The following is a 14,747-nucleotide window of genomic DNA, read 5'->3' as shown; positions in this document are numbered from 1 at the left end:
CGGTTTAATTGCGCGTTACCGTTTGTATGCAAAAGCCTTCTCATCTGCTCGAGGGCATTTTAAAAGATTACCTTCATTACACTTTCACTATACTCATTTGTGCTAAGTGGAGCTTGACAGGTGACTGGGAGAAAGGGGACGTTACATAATGGCATGCTGAGTTGCATTTAATGTCGGGAACGGTGTGCTCCTTATCTCTGTGAGCCACTGGTGCAACAACATTTCTATGCATTTTATAGTGGGAGAAAAGAGAGAGCGAGAAACAGTCAGGTGCAATTTAGATTCCGAGCTCGCCTCCTCATTGACCCGACTGTCCACTAACTACACACTGTGTCCCTGCGGCCGCTGGATTTATTACCCATTTACCATCACACCAAGGTCACATTCTCAGCGGCACCTGGGTCAGCTATATCTGTGTATGGGCTTCCTGGGAAGCATCATCAAAGGTTTTCACTAATGAGGGCTCTTACTACACACCTTCTTTATTAACCTTCGGGTGCCTTGAAGGCTTTCTCCTCTTGTTATCATGATTGGTCTATGTCGGCAGGCTCTCATCTGAGAATAGCTCTTCGTTGTGCCATGGAGATTGTTTGCCACAAATCAAATGTATGTGCAAATAAATTTAAAAAAAGACACTCCATCGCAACAATGCAATCTTATCAAGCAGTGAAGTAGTGCTTCAAGCGCATGTTGTACATCCATTGAGTCATTGACTGGAAAGCAACCAAATGACCCTCACATCTCTGCCCATTAAGAGCATTGACAGAGCTCAGCTCTCGTTCCCTGAGTAGCCTGGCAGACATTCACGGGTGGGTCAGGTAATTATCATTCATCAGTGAAACGCCTGCATTGGCTGACAAATGGTGATTGCCTTTTACCTGTGAGCTACACGGTGTGATAACAAGCTCACCCCACTAAAGACTTTGGATAACATTGTCAAGAGTGACTCTGAGATTTATAAACTAGCGCGTTATCAGTATTCAGCAGCTTGAAGAGGGCTGTTTTAAAAGCGTGTTTTGTACGCAACGACGACGCGGACAGACATGTGCTCATGCATGTGTTTGCGTGTGTCTGGAGGTGAATTTTACGAAATGCATGTGTGCACGTGTCCCCTCAGGCCCTGTGTGCCCTTTATTACCAGCCAGTTGACTCTATTCAGCTCCGCCAGTGATTAAACCCTTTCATGGTGGGAACTTTCACACCGCTGTGAATTGTGTGAGGTGATTAAAGGCTGCTCAATTTGTAGTCCAGTCCCACAGCTATTCTTCCTCATTGATCTTTTTCAGGCCCTTGAAGTCAGAGCTGTCCGCAGCAGGTTTCTCTCACTGGAATGAGACAGGATACACACTCTGCCCTGCTCTCGCTGCTCACATGTCAGCCAACATTTCACACACATCTCTCAAATCTGCTCGCAGCTCAAAATGAGCTGCCATGTATGGTTGGGTTTATATGAACATTTAAGTGATTCCCTTTGTTGTGTTACCTTTGATATTGTAGTATGCATTCAATTAGGATATTTTATGTTGGACAATAAACACGAATACATATTAAGTATGAAAAGCATCACCGGAGGGCGAAACATAAATATCCTGTCTGCATGCAATGATGTCAATCGTGTCAACGAGCCTTGCATCCTTCATTTTCTATATTAAAGCACATTTTTCATCAGTCACTATAAGTAGTCAGATGAATATGATCTTAAATGTGAATGAAAACGACTTGACAAATGAAACATGATCCCACAAAACAAAAAAACACTTGATTCTGCAGTCGATCTGCAACTTCTAGCAACTGGTAGCCGGAAACCCCGTGCCCAACTGCAGTCTCCTGTAGTGAACTTAATATTTTACATACTTGTGTCGCAGCAGATTTAAATAATAGTTGGAGAGGGCACAAGTCACAAGTTTGACCATATCTGACCATACATTTTATTGCCAGTGATAAAAAAATATATATTGTGCTAATAATATCATGGAGGAGGAGAGAAGAACCAGAAGGTAAAGAAAAGGTAAACAGGGAATATGAATAAACATAATGGTATAAAAATCCTGAGAAAACTATTTAATAAAAAATGTAAACAAACCATTTTTTTTTTTAAGAAAGAAATATACTACTACTGTTGCTGCTGTTTAGCAGGTGCAATCGTGTATGGTTGTAAAGTGAAAAGTGTTTTGGAGAGCGATTTGCCCTTCATGCCCGAAAATGACTCTGAGAACTGAAATGTCACTTACTTGACATGTATGTCGGTTTTCAATTTTCCCCATGAGTACACAGCTAACACAAATACAACACTATTATTTAGCACAGACACAAATGGCCAGGAGAAGGGTTATTATGTCACCTGTACGAGATGCTAAAAATCTTCCCACAAGGAGTTCTGAGACTAAGAAGTGGTTTCAGGACAAACAGCACAGGGCGATTGTGGAAATGCTATAATATCACATTCGATCAAACAGTAGATGTCTTCTTCTTCTTTTTTTTTCATTTTTCCTATTTGTGTTGTCATACATATTAGCATATTAATGGTTTCTTGGCCTGCTGAGAGCTGTAAGTTATTGCCTGTATAATTGAACCTGATCTCGACTCTGTGATTGAGCTGTGCACACAAGGTGGTCGTAATATTGCACACATTCACTGATATTGTTTGTTCTTCTCATTTCGTTAGAATCTTCTTCTTCTTCTTTTTTTTTTTTACTGTCACACAAACATTAAACATTGAAGACAGATCATGGGGCACCTCCTTTGGATTATTGTGACCACCATTATATCAATACTGGATTCACATAGAGCAGAACTTTAACAATTGTGTTTTATCATCACTGTCTTGATTAGCATCACTTTGTGTTTTTAATGGTCTTCTCAAATCCATTATTTACAATTCAGTAAAACTACTGGGTATAAAAGCTAAATCACTTTCGGTGAAAAGGTGTGTACTTCTTGTTTCCAGCCTGACATCCTTTTCTGAATATTATCCTTTTATAGAGCACAGTAATTCACTCTGGATTTAAGCAGTGTCATGTCAGGGTCAGAGCTTTTTGTGTCTGCCATTCAAATTTATGTGACAGGCCCTTATGACTGAAGCACATCACAGAAATGACTTTCTACAGCAGAAGCAGACATTCTCAATTTATTGGGGGTGAACATTTAATTATGCCCTGATCTCTAGTGACATATTTATTCAGACAATATATCAACATAATGAAAAAAGGCTTCTTTGGAACTGGGAGAAAATTAAGAAACAAGATCATCTATGTGATCGCTGTTTAACTTTAAATGGCACATTATTATTTTGACAGTAGATTTGGGACAATTTATGTCAGTGATATACTGATTATAAGAAATGTCTGACAAGATGGTGGAGCCACCCTGTGCAAACCTCACTGCTTCTTCTATATTTCTAAATTTTGCTTCACTTGGGCCACATGGTAGTAGAAGTAGAAGAAATACAGTATATACGTGTGTATTTACTGTGTTTGCCCATTGCAGAAATGTCCACCATATTAAAACTGTAAAACCCAATACAACTGGACAACAAACCTGTTTTGTTTGTTTGTTTGTTTTTAGATTAAAACCTACTAATGTTGACATATAACTGGTTTTAATGGCATTCTTTGTATTCATCACAGGAAAAATATATGCAGTACTTCATTGGACATTAGAACATTTCATTATATAACAAAAATGTAAACATGCAGTAGATGAAAAGTATGTGTGCAGCCTCAAGCAATGCAAGCGTACGGCATCCTTCCATCCTTCCTTATTATATATATATATATATATATAGTGAGTGATTATGTAACCCCATCTCTCACTCACTTTCCCATATTCATGAAAAACAGCTCATTGTCCAAAAAAAGGCTGTAGCAGTAGACGTCATGTCCAATGCAAAGCTTTGATAGTGATATTGATCTTCTCATGTAACGTGATAAAGATAAGATACATTTTGTGGGCTACTGCGCTGTGATTCTGAAATCACACTCCAGCATCACCAGTCTATATATGGATTGTTCCCACTAGGGGACAGGTGCTATATGAAGACTGCAGTACATCAAGTATAGCAGTAGTTCCCCAATTAAATGCTCACAGCGTCTTTTCCCCACACACACACACACCCTTAATTTCACCATTCGCACTCACATGTGATTTGTTTTATTTCAGCATCAACACATATGGATGAGGCTCCCCACCAAGGCTGTCGGCCTCATTCACCAGGGGACGTTAAATTATCACATCCAAGGCTGTGCTCTACATGAAAGAGACACACACAGAACAAGAATTCACAGTGTGTGTATGTGTGTGTGTCTGCAGACGAGTAATCATGCATATGTCTGCTTTGTTTTGTGATACAGTTTGCATTTTTCTTACGAATATGAACGTGAACTGTGATGACAAATCTGTGCTGCATTAGAATTATTAACAAACGGAGAATCGGTGACCTTAAAATGTACTCAGGGGGGAATAATGAATTACCATTTGGCTGTTTAGTTGCTTGGCTGGCTGACTCGCTGGATGGGAAAAACTACGCTGACCTGGGCGCCTCCAAATTAGAAACTGGCATAGTTGTGTTTATCACACAGTGGGAGTGCTGCTCTGGCTCAGTCACCCTGCTGCTCTGAATCTGGCCAGTGCTCAGCAAACACAGCTCAGCAAACACAATGCAACAGCAGGGAGACAGCATCGCCACATTTCCATTAAGCTGGGGATAATAACTGCACAAAGGCATATACAGTGCGTGTGCGCGTGTTTGCTTATGCATGTGTGTGTGTGCATATATTTAAAGTGAGGCATCCGAATATGAATACGCCTGAAAGTGCAACAATACATTCCAAAACTTGAAGTGGGGGACTGTCACAATTCCACACGGACAGACCACTTCCAAGAGCATGATGAGCGACATCCATCAATACACACGCCCACCCTCATGAATCAGTTAAAGGGATGAAAGAGAGAAGAGATGGGGAAAAAAACATACCAGAGAGTGTGCAGCAGAAAGGATGATAGAGATAGTGAGAGAAAGAAAAGGCAGGAGCGGATCAGAGAGAGAGAGGAGAGACAAATACAAAAGGAGGCGGTAGAGAATGAGAAGGTGGTCATACTACTCTGTCTTTTGATCAGTAGTCCATGGGGAAGTGGGGCAGCACAGAGAACTGGTCCATAGCTCCTGAGGAGCGCAGCTTCACATTCCTGCTTTCTCTTTCCCTGCTTCTGAAATATCACTTCTACTCTTTTTCGGACCAGAGCAGCTGTGAAAACACATCATGTCTTATAGTAAACACCAGAAAAGACCTGGCTAATATGTGGCGGTACCATTGTGCAGATGGTCCTTATTCACTGATGCAAGCTCTTTTTTTAAATTCTTATAATGTACTCTATTTCTGTTTGACTGAAAATTATGAATTTCTCTGTACGTCTCTGTTTTTCCAAAGGCTACATTCTATTTGTCTTACAGCAAACCATTGTCAGTCAGAATGCAGAATCAAATCAATGCAAGGACCTAAACCAATCAGTCCTGTGCCAAGATGACATGTGGTAACTAGGCCTGTACAGTAATCGACAGTGCTGCATCTTCATCTGTCCTTAAAACACATAAAAAACAGTAAACATCTACCAATGCACAATGTTTTCATGAGCTTTACTACAGTGAAGTGAGATTCTTGACCATGACCGTACACCTGCTATGTTGTCTGTGGGGCATGTTTTGGTTCACTCGTTTATATCCTGCTTTATAGTCCACATGAGCTGAGTGACATAGATTTATAATATAGATTTGATATAAATTTGCATGTGGGTGCTCTGCATCAATTTCTGAACAAGATAAATAAATCCAGAAAGAAGAGACTTTTTGCGCCACTGACCGTCAAAATTTCCAGGCTGCTGTAGAAACAGTGTCACAAGATGGCAGCCAAACAAACACACTTTATTTTGAAAGGATAAGAAATATAAAAGAAATATAGTCATGCATGATATATTCTAGTGGTTCTCAAACGTTCACCAACATCAGCTACAGACTTATCATAGGAGGCAGATTTATTCCTTATTAGATCATTATACTTCACACACTGGCATAGAAAAACTAGGTTACAATGGAGCAAGAGATAGAGTGACTCTAATTATTATTATTGGTTTAACTACATACTGATCACATACACTGGTACATACAGCAGAACAGCATTTCTAATTTTCCTCACATGTACCACCAGATTACGCTTGTGTACCACTGGTGGTACACTCACCACAGTTTGAGAACCATGGGTATATTCAATCTCTGCACCTTCGTTTTAAACACAGGACTTTCAAAAGCATTGCGGTGATGATTTTGAGGTGGGGTTGGCGTGGTGTGGCCACCAATACGCAATCTCGCCTAAGACAACAAAATGGCTAAGACCGTCTGTTTCTTCATGGTCTCGTTTGTTCCAAGCACAGTGCTTCCTGTATATTCCTCTCCAACGCTGTTTCGCTAGGATTTTAATGGGTCCACTGGAAGACCCGCCCGCTTAGGATGTAACGAGAGCCAATGATAACGCACCTTGCGCCGTAGAAGAACGTCACATCATCATCAGCGGTCGCCCTGTTGGGACTCAGCGTTGTAGGTGCCGCTTTGCTTCGCTTGCAGTCTCGACGACACCTCTCCCCTTCGCGTGTGCATGTGTGTGAGAGAAAGCGACCCACCGCCTCGACACTTACCGGAGACGTCGGGCTATCGGTTTCGTGGAGAGAGAGAGCCAAAGACATGCTGTGGGCCGACGGAGAGACCGGGTTGTAGCCGGAGAGGGTGTCTCTCCGCCTTTACTTCCACAATCAGCGATAAATCTACTTTGATTCGCCCGCTTTGCTAACAAGCTAACTGGGAATGTTTTCAGAAACTAGGCAGGCAGGTAGTTAGCTCGCTCGCTAGCTAGCTAGCTAATGCGGCTGTTTTAACTCTGTATACATGTACCAAACACCGTTAATGATACGTATATGTGTCGGTATGTTTATGAGACATTTTAGGCGACGTTTACAGATTAAATGCTGATATTTTAGGGCTCGGGTTCCCTTCTGTTTGGTAATTTGTTAAGAGACGATAGTTAACTATTCAGGCAACAAGTCTGGTTACACACAGACTCAAGTTTGAGCTATTTTTGCGTCGTTTCCGTATGGCTCTGCTTAGCTGACAAGCGATACTCTGTGTTTAAGTAAATATTTGAAGCAAAGTAAAGGCGGCTTCGAGTTAAAGGGAAAGTGGGAAGCCCCTTTCGGTGCCGAGATTTGAGTGTATCCGTTCACTCAGTTGTACAGGAGAAGCGGTTGTCAATTAATCGATTCTATTATTGACGAGGAGACGAGGTGTGGATGAACATTGTAAATCGCCCACATGCGTTGGATCAGCTCCCGGACCTGTGAAAGACATCTGAAGCAGAAGGTGGGAGACGTGAGCGCACAGCCCTTGCAGCCCGTGGGAAGATGGCGGAGTGTTCCCGTAGGAGGTGGTGAAACCAAAACTTCGGGACTACTTGGATTTATCGCCAGACATCTTATCTTACATCGCAGGACACATGCAGGCCAAAAAACGCTACTTAATTCTTTTCTCCGCCAGTGCGTGTCTCATCCTGCTGTTTTGTTTTGGTGGGATACAAGTCCCGCTCTCCAGACGGGGACACAGTCGGCGTGATGACAGACTCACTGGTTATCACTCAGGGGCCCGGTGGCGTCGCCTCCCCGGCTACCTGCAGCATTTCAGCTCCTGGGACCAAGACTGGAGTGATGACCACAATGAGCATCTGTCACCTAGGCAGAAGAGGGACGGCAACTCAGGCGCTTACTCTGGAAAACGCTGCAGAATGGAGTCCTGCTTTGATTTCTCCATGTGTGAGAGGAATGGTTTTAAAATTTATGTCCACCCCCAGCAGAAAGGAGAGAAGATGTCAGAGAGTTACCAGAACATATTGTCCTCCATTGAAGCTTCTAGGTTTTATACACCTGACCCAGCCCAGGCATGCTTGTTTGTCCTCAGTCTAGACACACTGGACCGGGACCAGCTTTCACCCCAGTATGTGCACAACTTGAGAGCGAAAATCCAGAGCCTTCCTCTGTGGAATGGGGGCAAGAACCACATCATATTCAACTTGTACTCCGGCACCTGGCCAGACTACACGGAAGATCTCGGCTTCGACATCGGCCTTGCCATGTTGGCTAAGGCCAGCTTCAGTACAGAGAACTTTAGGCCAAACTTTGATGTTTCAATTCCTCTTTTCTCTAAAGACCACCCTAGGACAGGAGGTCAAAGAGGTTACCTCAAGCATAATGCCATACCCCCTTATCGGAAGTATATGCTTGTCTTTAAGGGGAAGAGGTACCTGACTGGAATAGGTTCAGACACGAGGAACGCTTTATATCATGTTCATAACTCGGAGGATGTGGTCCTACTCACCACTTGCAAGCACGGGAAGGACTGGCAGAAACACCAGGATGCACGCTGTGACAAAGACAATGCAGAATATGACAAGTGAGTACCCCCAACTATTCAATGAAGAGCTGGGCATTTTTTCAACAACAATATGGTGTAATGTAATATGTGTGGGAAAACCTCCACAATTAACTGTTTTTTAATTCACCCTTGAGCAAAAACAAGTATGAGCCAGTATGATATTCTCTATCTGCATCTGGCCGATACTGGTCAACATCCCTGGATCGGATATTGGTAAAAGAAAACTGTAGAATACAATCGTAAACACAGAGTATAAAAATTAAAATAAAAAGCAGTGACAACAATTTTAACTTGATGTTACATTTTCAGAGCATTATGTTTTTAAAGCTCAGCTCAGTAGTTTCCTTAGTACACAAGTATTTAGAAGATGTAGAAAGAATGTATCGTACTGATGCCGGTATCTGAAGACTAAAGATTGTGATCTCAATATTATATCAAACACGGATAAAGTGGTATTAAGCATTCTTAAGCAAACACCAAACTTTTTGTCATATTTATGATTAAAAGCCTTATAATTTAAAACATTTACAGCCATATTGCCCAGCACCAAGTTGATGGTGAACTTTAATTCAAGATAACCATTCAGACCTTAATTCACACAACACAGAGTAAACTATATGGGTTTTATCTTTATTTCTTGTTTTTGTTTAGCAATGTAAACAATTAAAGCTTCTCCTAAAATAGAATCAAAACCCTCAACTGTCGGCTCTTGGCTCATAATGTGCCGAATACTAGTCAAACCTGAGACAAAACTCAGGTTTTACTTAACAAAAAACATGTGAATGAACAGTTGGCCTGCATGTCTCATGACTAATTTAATTACTAATCACGTTGCACAGTTAAGTAGATTTGTTTTAATATCTGCCCCAGGAGCCACAGTATTGAAGTAATTCAATTGATTTTTCACTGGCTGAAATTGTATGAATAGCTGAAGTGATCATGATACGCAGGATATATGTAATAATGATCACGTCCGATTACAAATTAGAAATTAAGTATTACCCTGCAATACTCTCTTTAACTCGTCTCATCCCCCAGGATATACTGCATAGCATTTTTGCTTCAAGAAGTCACTCTGTGACCATCACTCAGTTCTGTAGTTCAGCTGTTTTGTTTTCTTTGCCCAAATCTGATGAGCACCCTGATGTCTGTGTTGTTACTGGTGACTGTATGGTGCTGGGTGTTTGACTGTAGCTCTTTGGAATGGATTAACCGGGACAAAGCACTGGTGCCAGTAAGGGGAAGCTACTCTGGCCCCTGTTTGCTCAGTCATTTCCAAGACAAACCAAACTGCATCAGCCAGGAATGTCCTGGCCCCAACGTTGCGTCCTGTGTGACCTTTAGTTGTTGGGGGACCTTCAGTGATTGACCCTCAATAATATTTAGCTTAGATGGCCAACCATTTCATATAATATTTAGCGGTCAGTTAGGACACTTGACTTCAACATTTATTGGTTAATGTCCGTCTATGTTTTAGAAATGAGAGCAAACTCCACCCAAATATATGGAGATAATATTAAAGCTCTGTATTAGAATTATCTGACACTATGCCTTAAAATGCACATCAGACGATAATTCTTGTACACTGGACATGCTGCTGTAAACAGGAAGTAGTGTCTACTCTGCATTAGGATGTATAATTATAGACAATACTACTAGGAACAGCAGGGAAAGGGTAAGAGGAGAGACCTAACAGCAATGTTGTTACCGAGTATAAGACTTAAATTATGTGTTGCATTTCCCAATGGTGTTCTCTATTGTTTTCTTAAATAAAAGGGTCATATTATAGGAATGTGATGATTTAGGGAAAATTAAACATAGCTGATTAGACCCAATTAGGTTGTGGGTGTTTGCTTCGTCGGTTATAAAAGTTTTGCATTTCTGTGTCCAAGCCTACTGACCCACAGACATAATTTCTGTTTTAGGGGCTTTAAAATTGCTGAACTGATGATATTGCCATGGTTTTTTTCCATTCTTTTAGGTTATTCTGTGGTTTAGATTTTTGTTTTTCATGTCATAATATCTGATGTTTTTGCTTAGCGTCACTCCTCATGTTTGTGTGTGCCAATGCAGGTAAGTATTGGCTGAAGTGTTTCATTCGTTGGATTAGGTAACATTCTCCATATCAATCTTAAGACAATCTGCTCTCTTTCTGCCAGTTGACTGCTTGCTGTCGGAGTGATTTCACTCAGATGGTATCAGAGGTACAACTCAAAGGAAAAATTAATCTGCCCGTTATTAAATAGTATTGGGGAGAGAAAGGCTTTAGGTATCTCTAGCGCTCGTCAGCTTAGCCTAATTGCTTGGCCTCAGAATATTCTGTGGCTTTCAGCCAGTACATCCCAAGTAAGCCACACCACCATCACTCAACAGACCTTGCCTTGATCCTTCGTTCACTGCAGATTTCCCATTCATTTAAATAAAATCTCTGATTTTCGTCTTGCCCTCTGCTTTTTGCTTGTAGAATTTTTATAAAGTCGATTATGGTTGTGAAACACGTGACGGTTGCTGGTCTTTGAAACGGGGGAAGAGCATTTCAGGCCCAGTTATTTATACATAAATTCCCTTCCGTCCTTTTGTAGAAAATGCTCTGTCAGTTGAAACTGAGGTGCTGCTATGGGAATGTATGAGAAGTAAATCGCATCAGACGATGAACTGATTTGCTGTTTCACTATTTTACTAGGGCTGCCACGATTATATCAACTACTAAAATCGTCGACAACCAATTTAATAGTCGCTTTCTTTTCTCTCTCCAAACTGCTGCGGCACCTTCCACTGCCATGTCTGCCTCTCCGTCCTTGACACGCATGCACAGTAGTGGTAATCTGGGTCAGTCGTGATGTCACCGGAAGTTATACCAGACGGGCTCTCTGGTATCATGGCTACCCGGCGGCAACGGAGCTCAAAAGTGTGGGAGCATTTTAAGAAAAAGGAAAAAAGTGTGCAATGCAATATCTGCAAGACAGGACTTGCCATTCATAGCAGCACAAGTGCGATGCAAGAGCACCTGAAAAGGAAGCATGTTGTGGCTGACAACGAGGATGAAGAGGGACCGTCCTCTGGGCAAGCTAACTGGCTAATTAGCTGCTAACATTAGCGTAAACAGAGCGCTAACTTCTGGCCCTGCGAAGGACTGGCCAACTGTCCAGGGTGTACCCCGCCAATCGCTCTGTCACCCCGCGACCCTCCGGTGGAGGATAAAGTGGTAGATAATGGAAACCGCTAACTTACTACTTACTCATATTGATAGCTGTAAATGGTTGCATTATCGATTTGATTCATTAGCCTTAGCACACATATTTAATGTGTATAAAGTAACATTATAACAGTGCCTCATCCGTTTACTCAGCTGGTTGCACTTTGTTTGTTGCTACAAGCTTATTTCATTAAAGGCTTAAAGAGCTATCATCTTAATTGTCTTAATTTTGTCGACTATCAAAATAATCGTTTGTGGCAGCCCTATATTTTACTTGACCTTAAATGGGGCATGTATAAAATAATATTGACACATTCAAGTGTGAATTTAGGCAATATCAGACAGTGACATGTAACACAATATCATTGGCACCCTCATCTGCCATGTTGGAACACCCTTTCTCACAGTTTTGCTGCTGCCACTTGCCACAGAAAGAAGAAAGAACAATGTAGGCCATTCTGTGTTCATACCTCTTTGTACTAAACCGAGAGGCAAAAATAAAGGCACAACATTTCTGTCTTAAATAGGTTGCGTATAAGGGGATTAAGCCCAATTGTGTCGTGACTGGGTCATACTCTTGTAATGAATTGGTTTAGTAGTTAAGGGTTAAACAATTGAATTGAAAAGTTCCTTTTCTATTGTGTACCCTGGCAAAGTGAAAAGTGCATACGGTTTTTATAAAAAATTTTTTTTTAAATAAATATACCTGGTTAAAAATACCCTTTGGTACATGGTTGTTTTATAAAACAGGATTTGTGTTTTTGTGTAGACAATAAATATGCTACTTTGGGAAAGTGATGATGATCATGTCAGTCCCACCTCTTTCTTGCACTGCCATTCACTTTCCCCATCTTTGTCGTCGCTATCATTACCATATTCGTGTTTGGAGATTGTCAGTGTAGTCATCTACTGTCAATGACAAGTAACTAAAGCCAGCCCGAAATTACGCTAGATATCACTATCACACAAGACACCTGTCTTCAGTGAGTTCAGACATGGGAATGAAGAAAAAATAAATGTTGAAGATTAACAAAGAAACTGAATCGTAAACTAAGGGGAGGATAAAAAAAAGACAGGTTAGCGATTGGTCTGCACAAAAAGTCAGAAAGTCGCAGATTTGTCGCCACTTATTTTTTTTTAAAAAAGCCGCTAAATATAGCAACAAATTCACTAACACCTTAGCATAGGTGTATGTTGCCTTAATCTTGTTATTTGAACAAGATGGACAGTTTACTTCTTTTGCTGAATTGGTCTGTATTAGATTTTGCCTGCTTGGTGCCAGTCAACAATAAATTGGACCATGAAAGCTCTATCATTACATTAAGTTTTTTTGAGTTTTAATTGAGTCTGACTGGAATACAAGTTGGGTAGTGGGTTTGCTTTTTGGAAGTCCCTGTTTTTAAACTAGATCAGAGAACAGTGATTCATCAGTCTCCCAAAAGCTGAGTCACTTACAGCTTTAATCAAACCCAGACCTGGTCTGTATCCCTGGCCTGGCACCCAGCTGTTCGTGTATTTTCAAGGGATTGAGACTTGGAGGGGCCAAAGACGTGGGTGGGACGGTAGTCAAGGATGGCAGTTACCAAGGAGATTAATATTTGTTTGTGTGTCATAATTAAACTTTCCAAATAAATGTCTGTGACTTGTACTGTGCTGTAAACAACAGATGAGCCGGAATAAGCTGCTTGTAACATGTTGCGAAATGGGCAAATATTAGCTGTTCTCTGTATTACGCAACTATTTGTCTCACAATAGATTTCGATTAAGACCGTAGCCAGTTTTTAAACATTTAATATTCTAAGAGCTGTTGAGCCCTATTTCTGTCTCTTCCTTAATAAGATACTCATCTTACTCAATAAAGAAACAGTGAAAATAGTTTTATGTTTGAACTTAACCATCTTTGGGGTTGTGCTTAATTCATTATACAGGTTGACATGGTTGATTGTGCCAGAGTTGTACCCTTGTTACACAGTCCTATGGGTCAGATAGTACAGTCTGTTGTCAAACTGGGTGGAAGTAATAGTTGCTGTGGCTGGCTATGGCTCTTTGTGCAACAAATCCCCTTTATCCTTTCTCACCGACAACAAGGAAGTTGTGACAGACTGAATGTAGCCTCTCACTATAATTATCGAAAAATGGGCATGTCGTTTTTGTGTAAGAGTTGAGTCTTTATGTCTCAAATGTTCACTTTGTATGTATATGGTTAGTTTGATGTGCTGTGAATGATGTGTCGCCCATGTAAAGGACATTTTTAATTGCAGGCAGGCTGAGCATCAAACTACACAGTCAGTACTTGTTTTTGATCACACAATCAATCTTTTAAAATAAAAGGATGTCACTACTCGTGGCCCATATCTCCATATATATATATATATATATTTAAAATAGAAAGACAGAAATGGTGAAGACCTCAAGTAATTAGCATGTCCCCATCTCATTCATGACTTCGTACGCGTAGTGATTTAATGAACCTCAGACTAATAGAAATGCCGGTCGTTGTCTTCAAAGAAACCATAGTTTCATTCCAATTTATATTTCAGCTCTGCATAACAATGCCTCTTGAATTTCCTGCATTTGGGTTGTTAGTTTCTAGTCATTCATCCCTCCCCTTGTCCATGGAGCAGAAAGAAGCTGGACTGAGTCGTAGCAATGACTAAATTGTTGAAAACTTATCGTGTTAAGTGCTGATGCCAAACTTCTGAGACTTTGGCTTGAAATATGAGCATTTATCAGAGATACTTGCAGATGTGGATGCTCACAGTTGCTAGCCATGGCCAGAAAATTAGCAGTGCTTTGAGTTTGTTGCTGCCGGTCTGTCTGCCATGTTTTTACTGCATAAAATAAATCAATGCTGCTTGATCTGCCCGTTTGTCCGTCTTTGGAGACTTGGTTACTTTGGTGCTGGTATCAGTATTCATTGTCAGTACAGTCATCAACAGTGGATTTAATGATATTTAATAAGTGAAAAGGTGCAGCCTTCCTAAATCTTACCATGAGTTGCCATGAAACCACTGACCATTTCATCATGAGACTTGCTTGCTGTTGGCAATTATTCAAAAAATTGAGCAGACTGCACCAGGAGTT

General features: G+C 40.9%; 1 protein-coding gene across 1 annotated transcript in view; it reads left to right on the top strand.

Moving 5' to 3' along the window:
- The first annotated feature begins 7,399 nt into the window (after positions 1-7,399).
- Positions 7,400-14,747, top strand: part of LOC310934217 (exostosin-1a-like) — a 33,253-nt gene continuing 25,905 nt past the window's right edge. Inside the window, exon 1 of the mRNA XM_083897891.1 lies at positions 7,400-8,485. Coding sequence (XP_083754017.1) covers positions 7,536-8,485 — 950 coding nt within the window. The 5' untranslated portion in view covers positions 7,400-7,535. The remainder of the gene's footprint in view (positions 8,486-14,747) is intronic.

The sequence above is a fragment of the Microchirus variegatus genome, assembly GCF_963457635.1.
Source record: "Microchirus variegatus genome assembly, chromosome: 1".
In the NCBI taxonomy this organism is placed as follows: domain Eukaryota; kingdom Metazoa; phylum Chordata; class Actinopteri; order Pleuronectiformes; family Soleidae; genus Microchirus; species Microchirus variegatus.
This window is presented reverse-complemented; position numbering and strand designations above follow the sequence as displayed.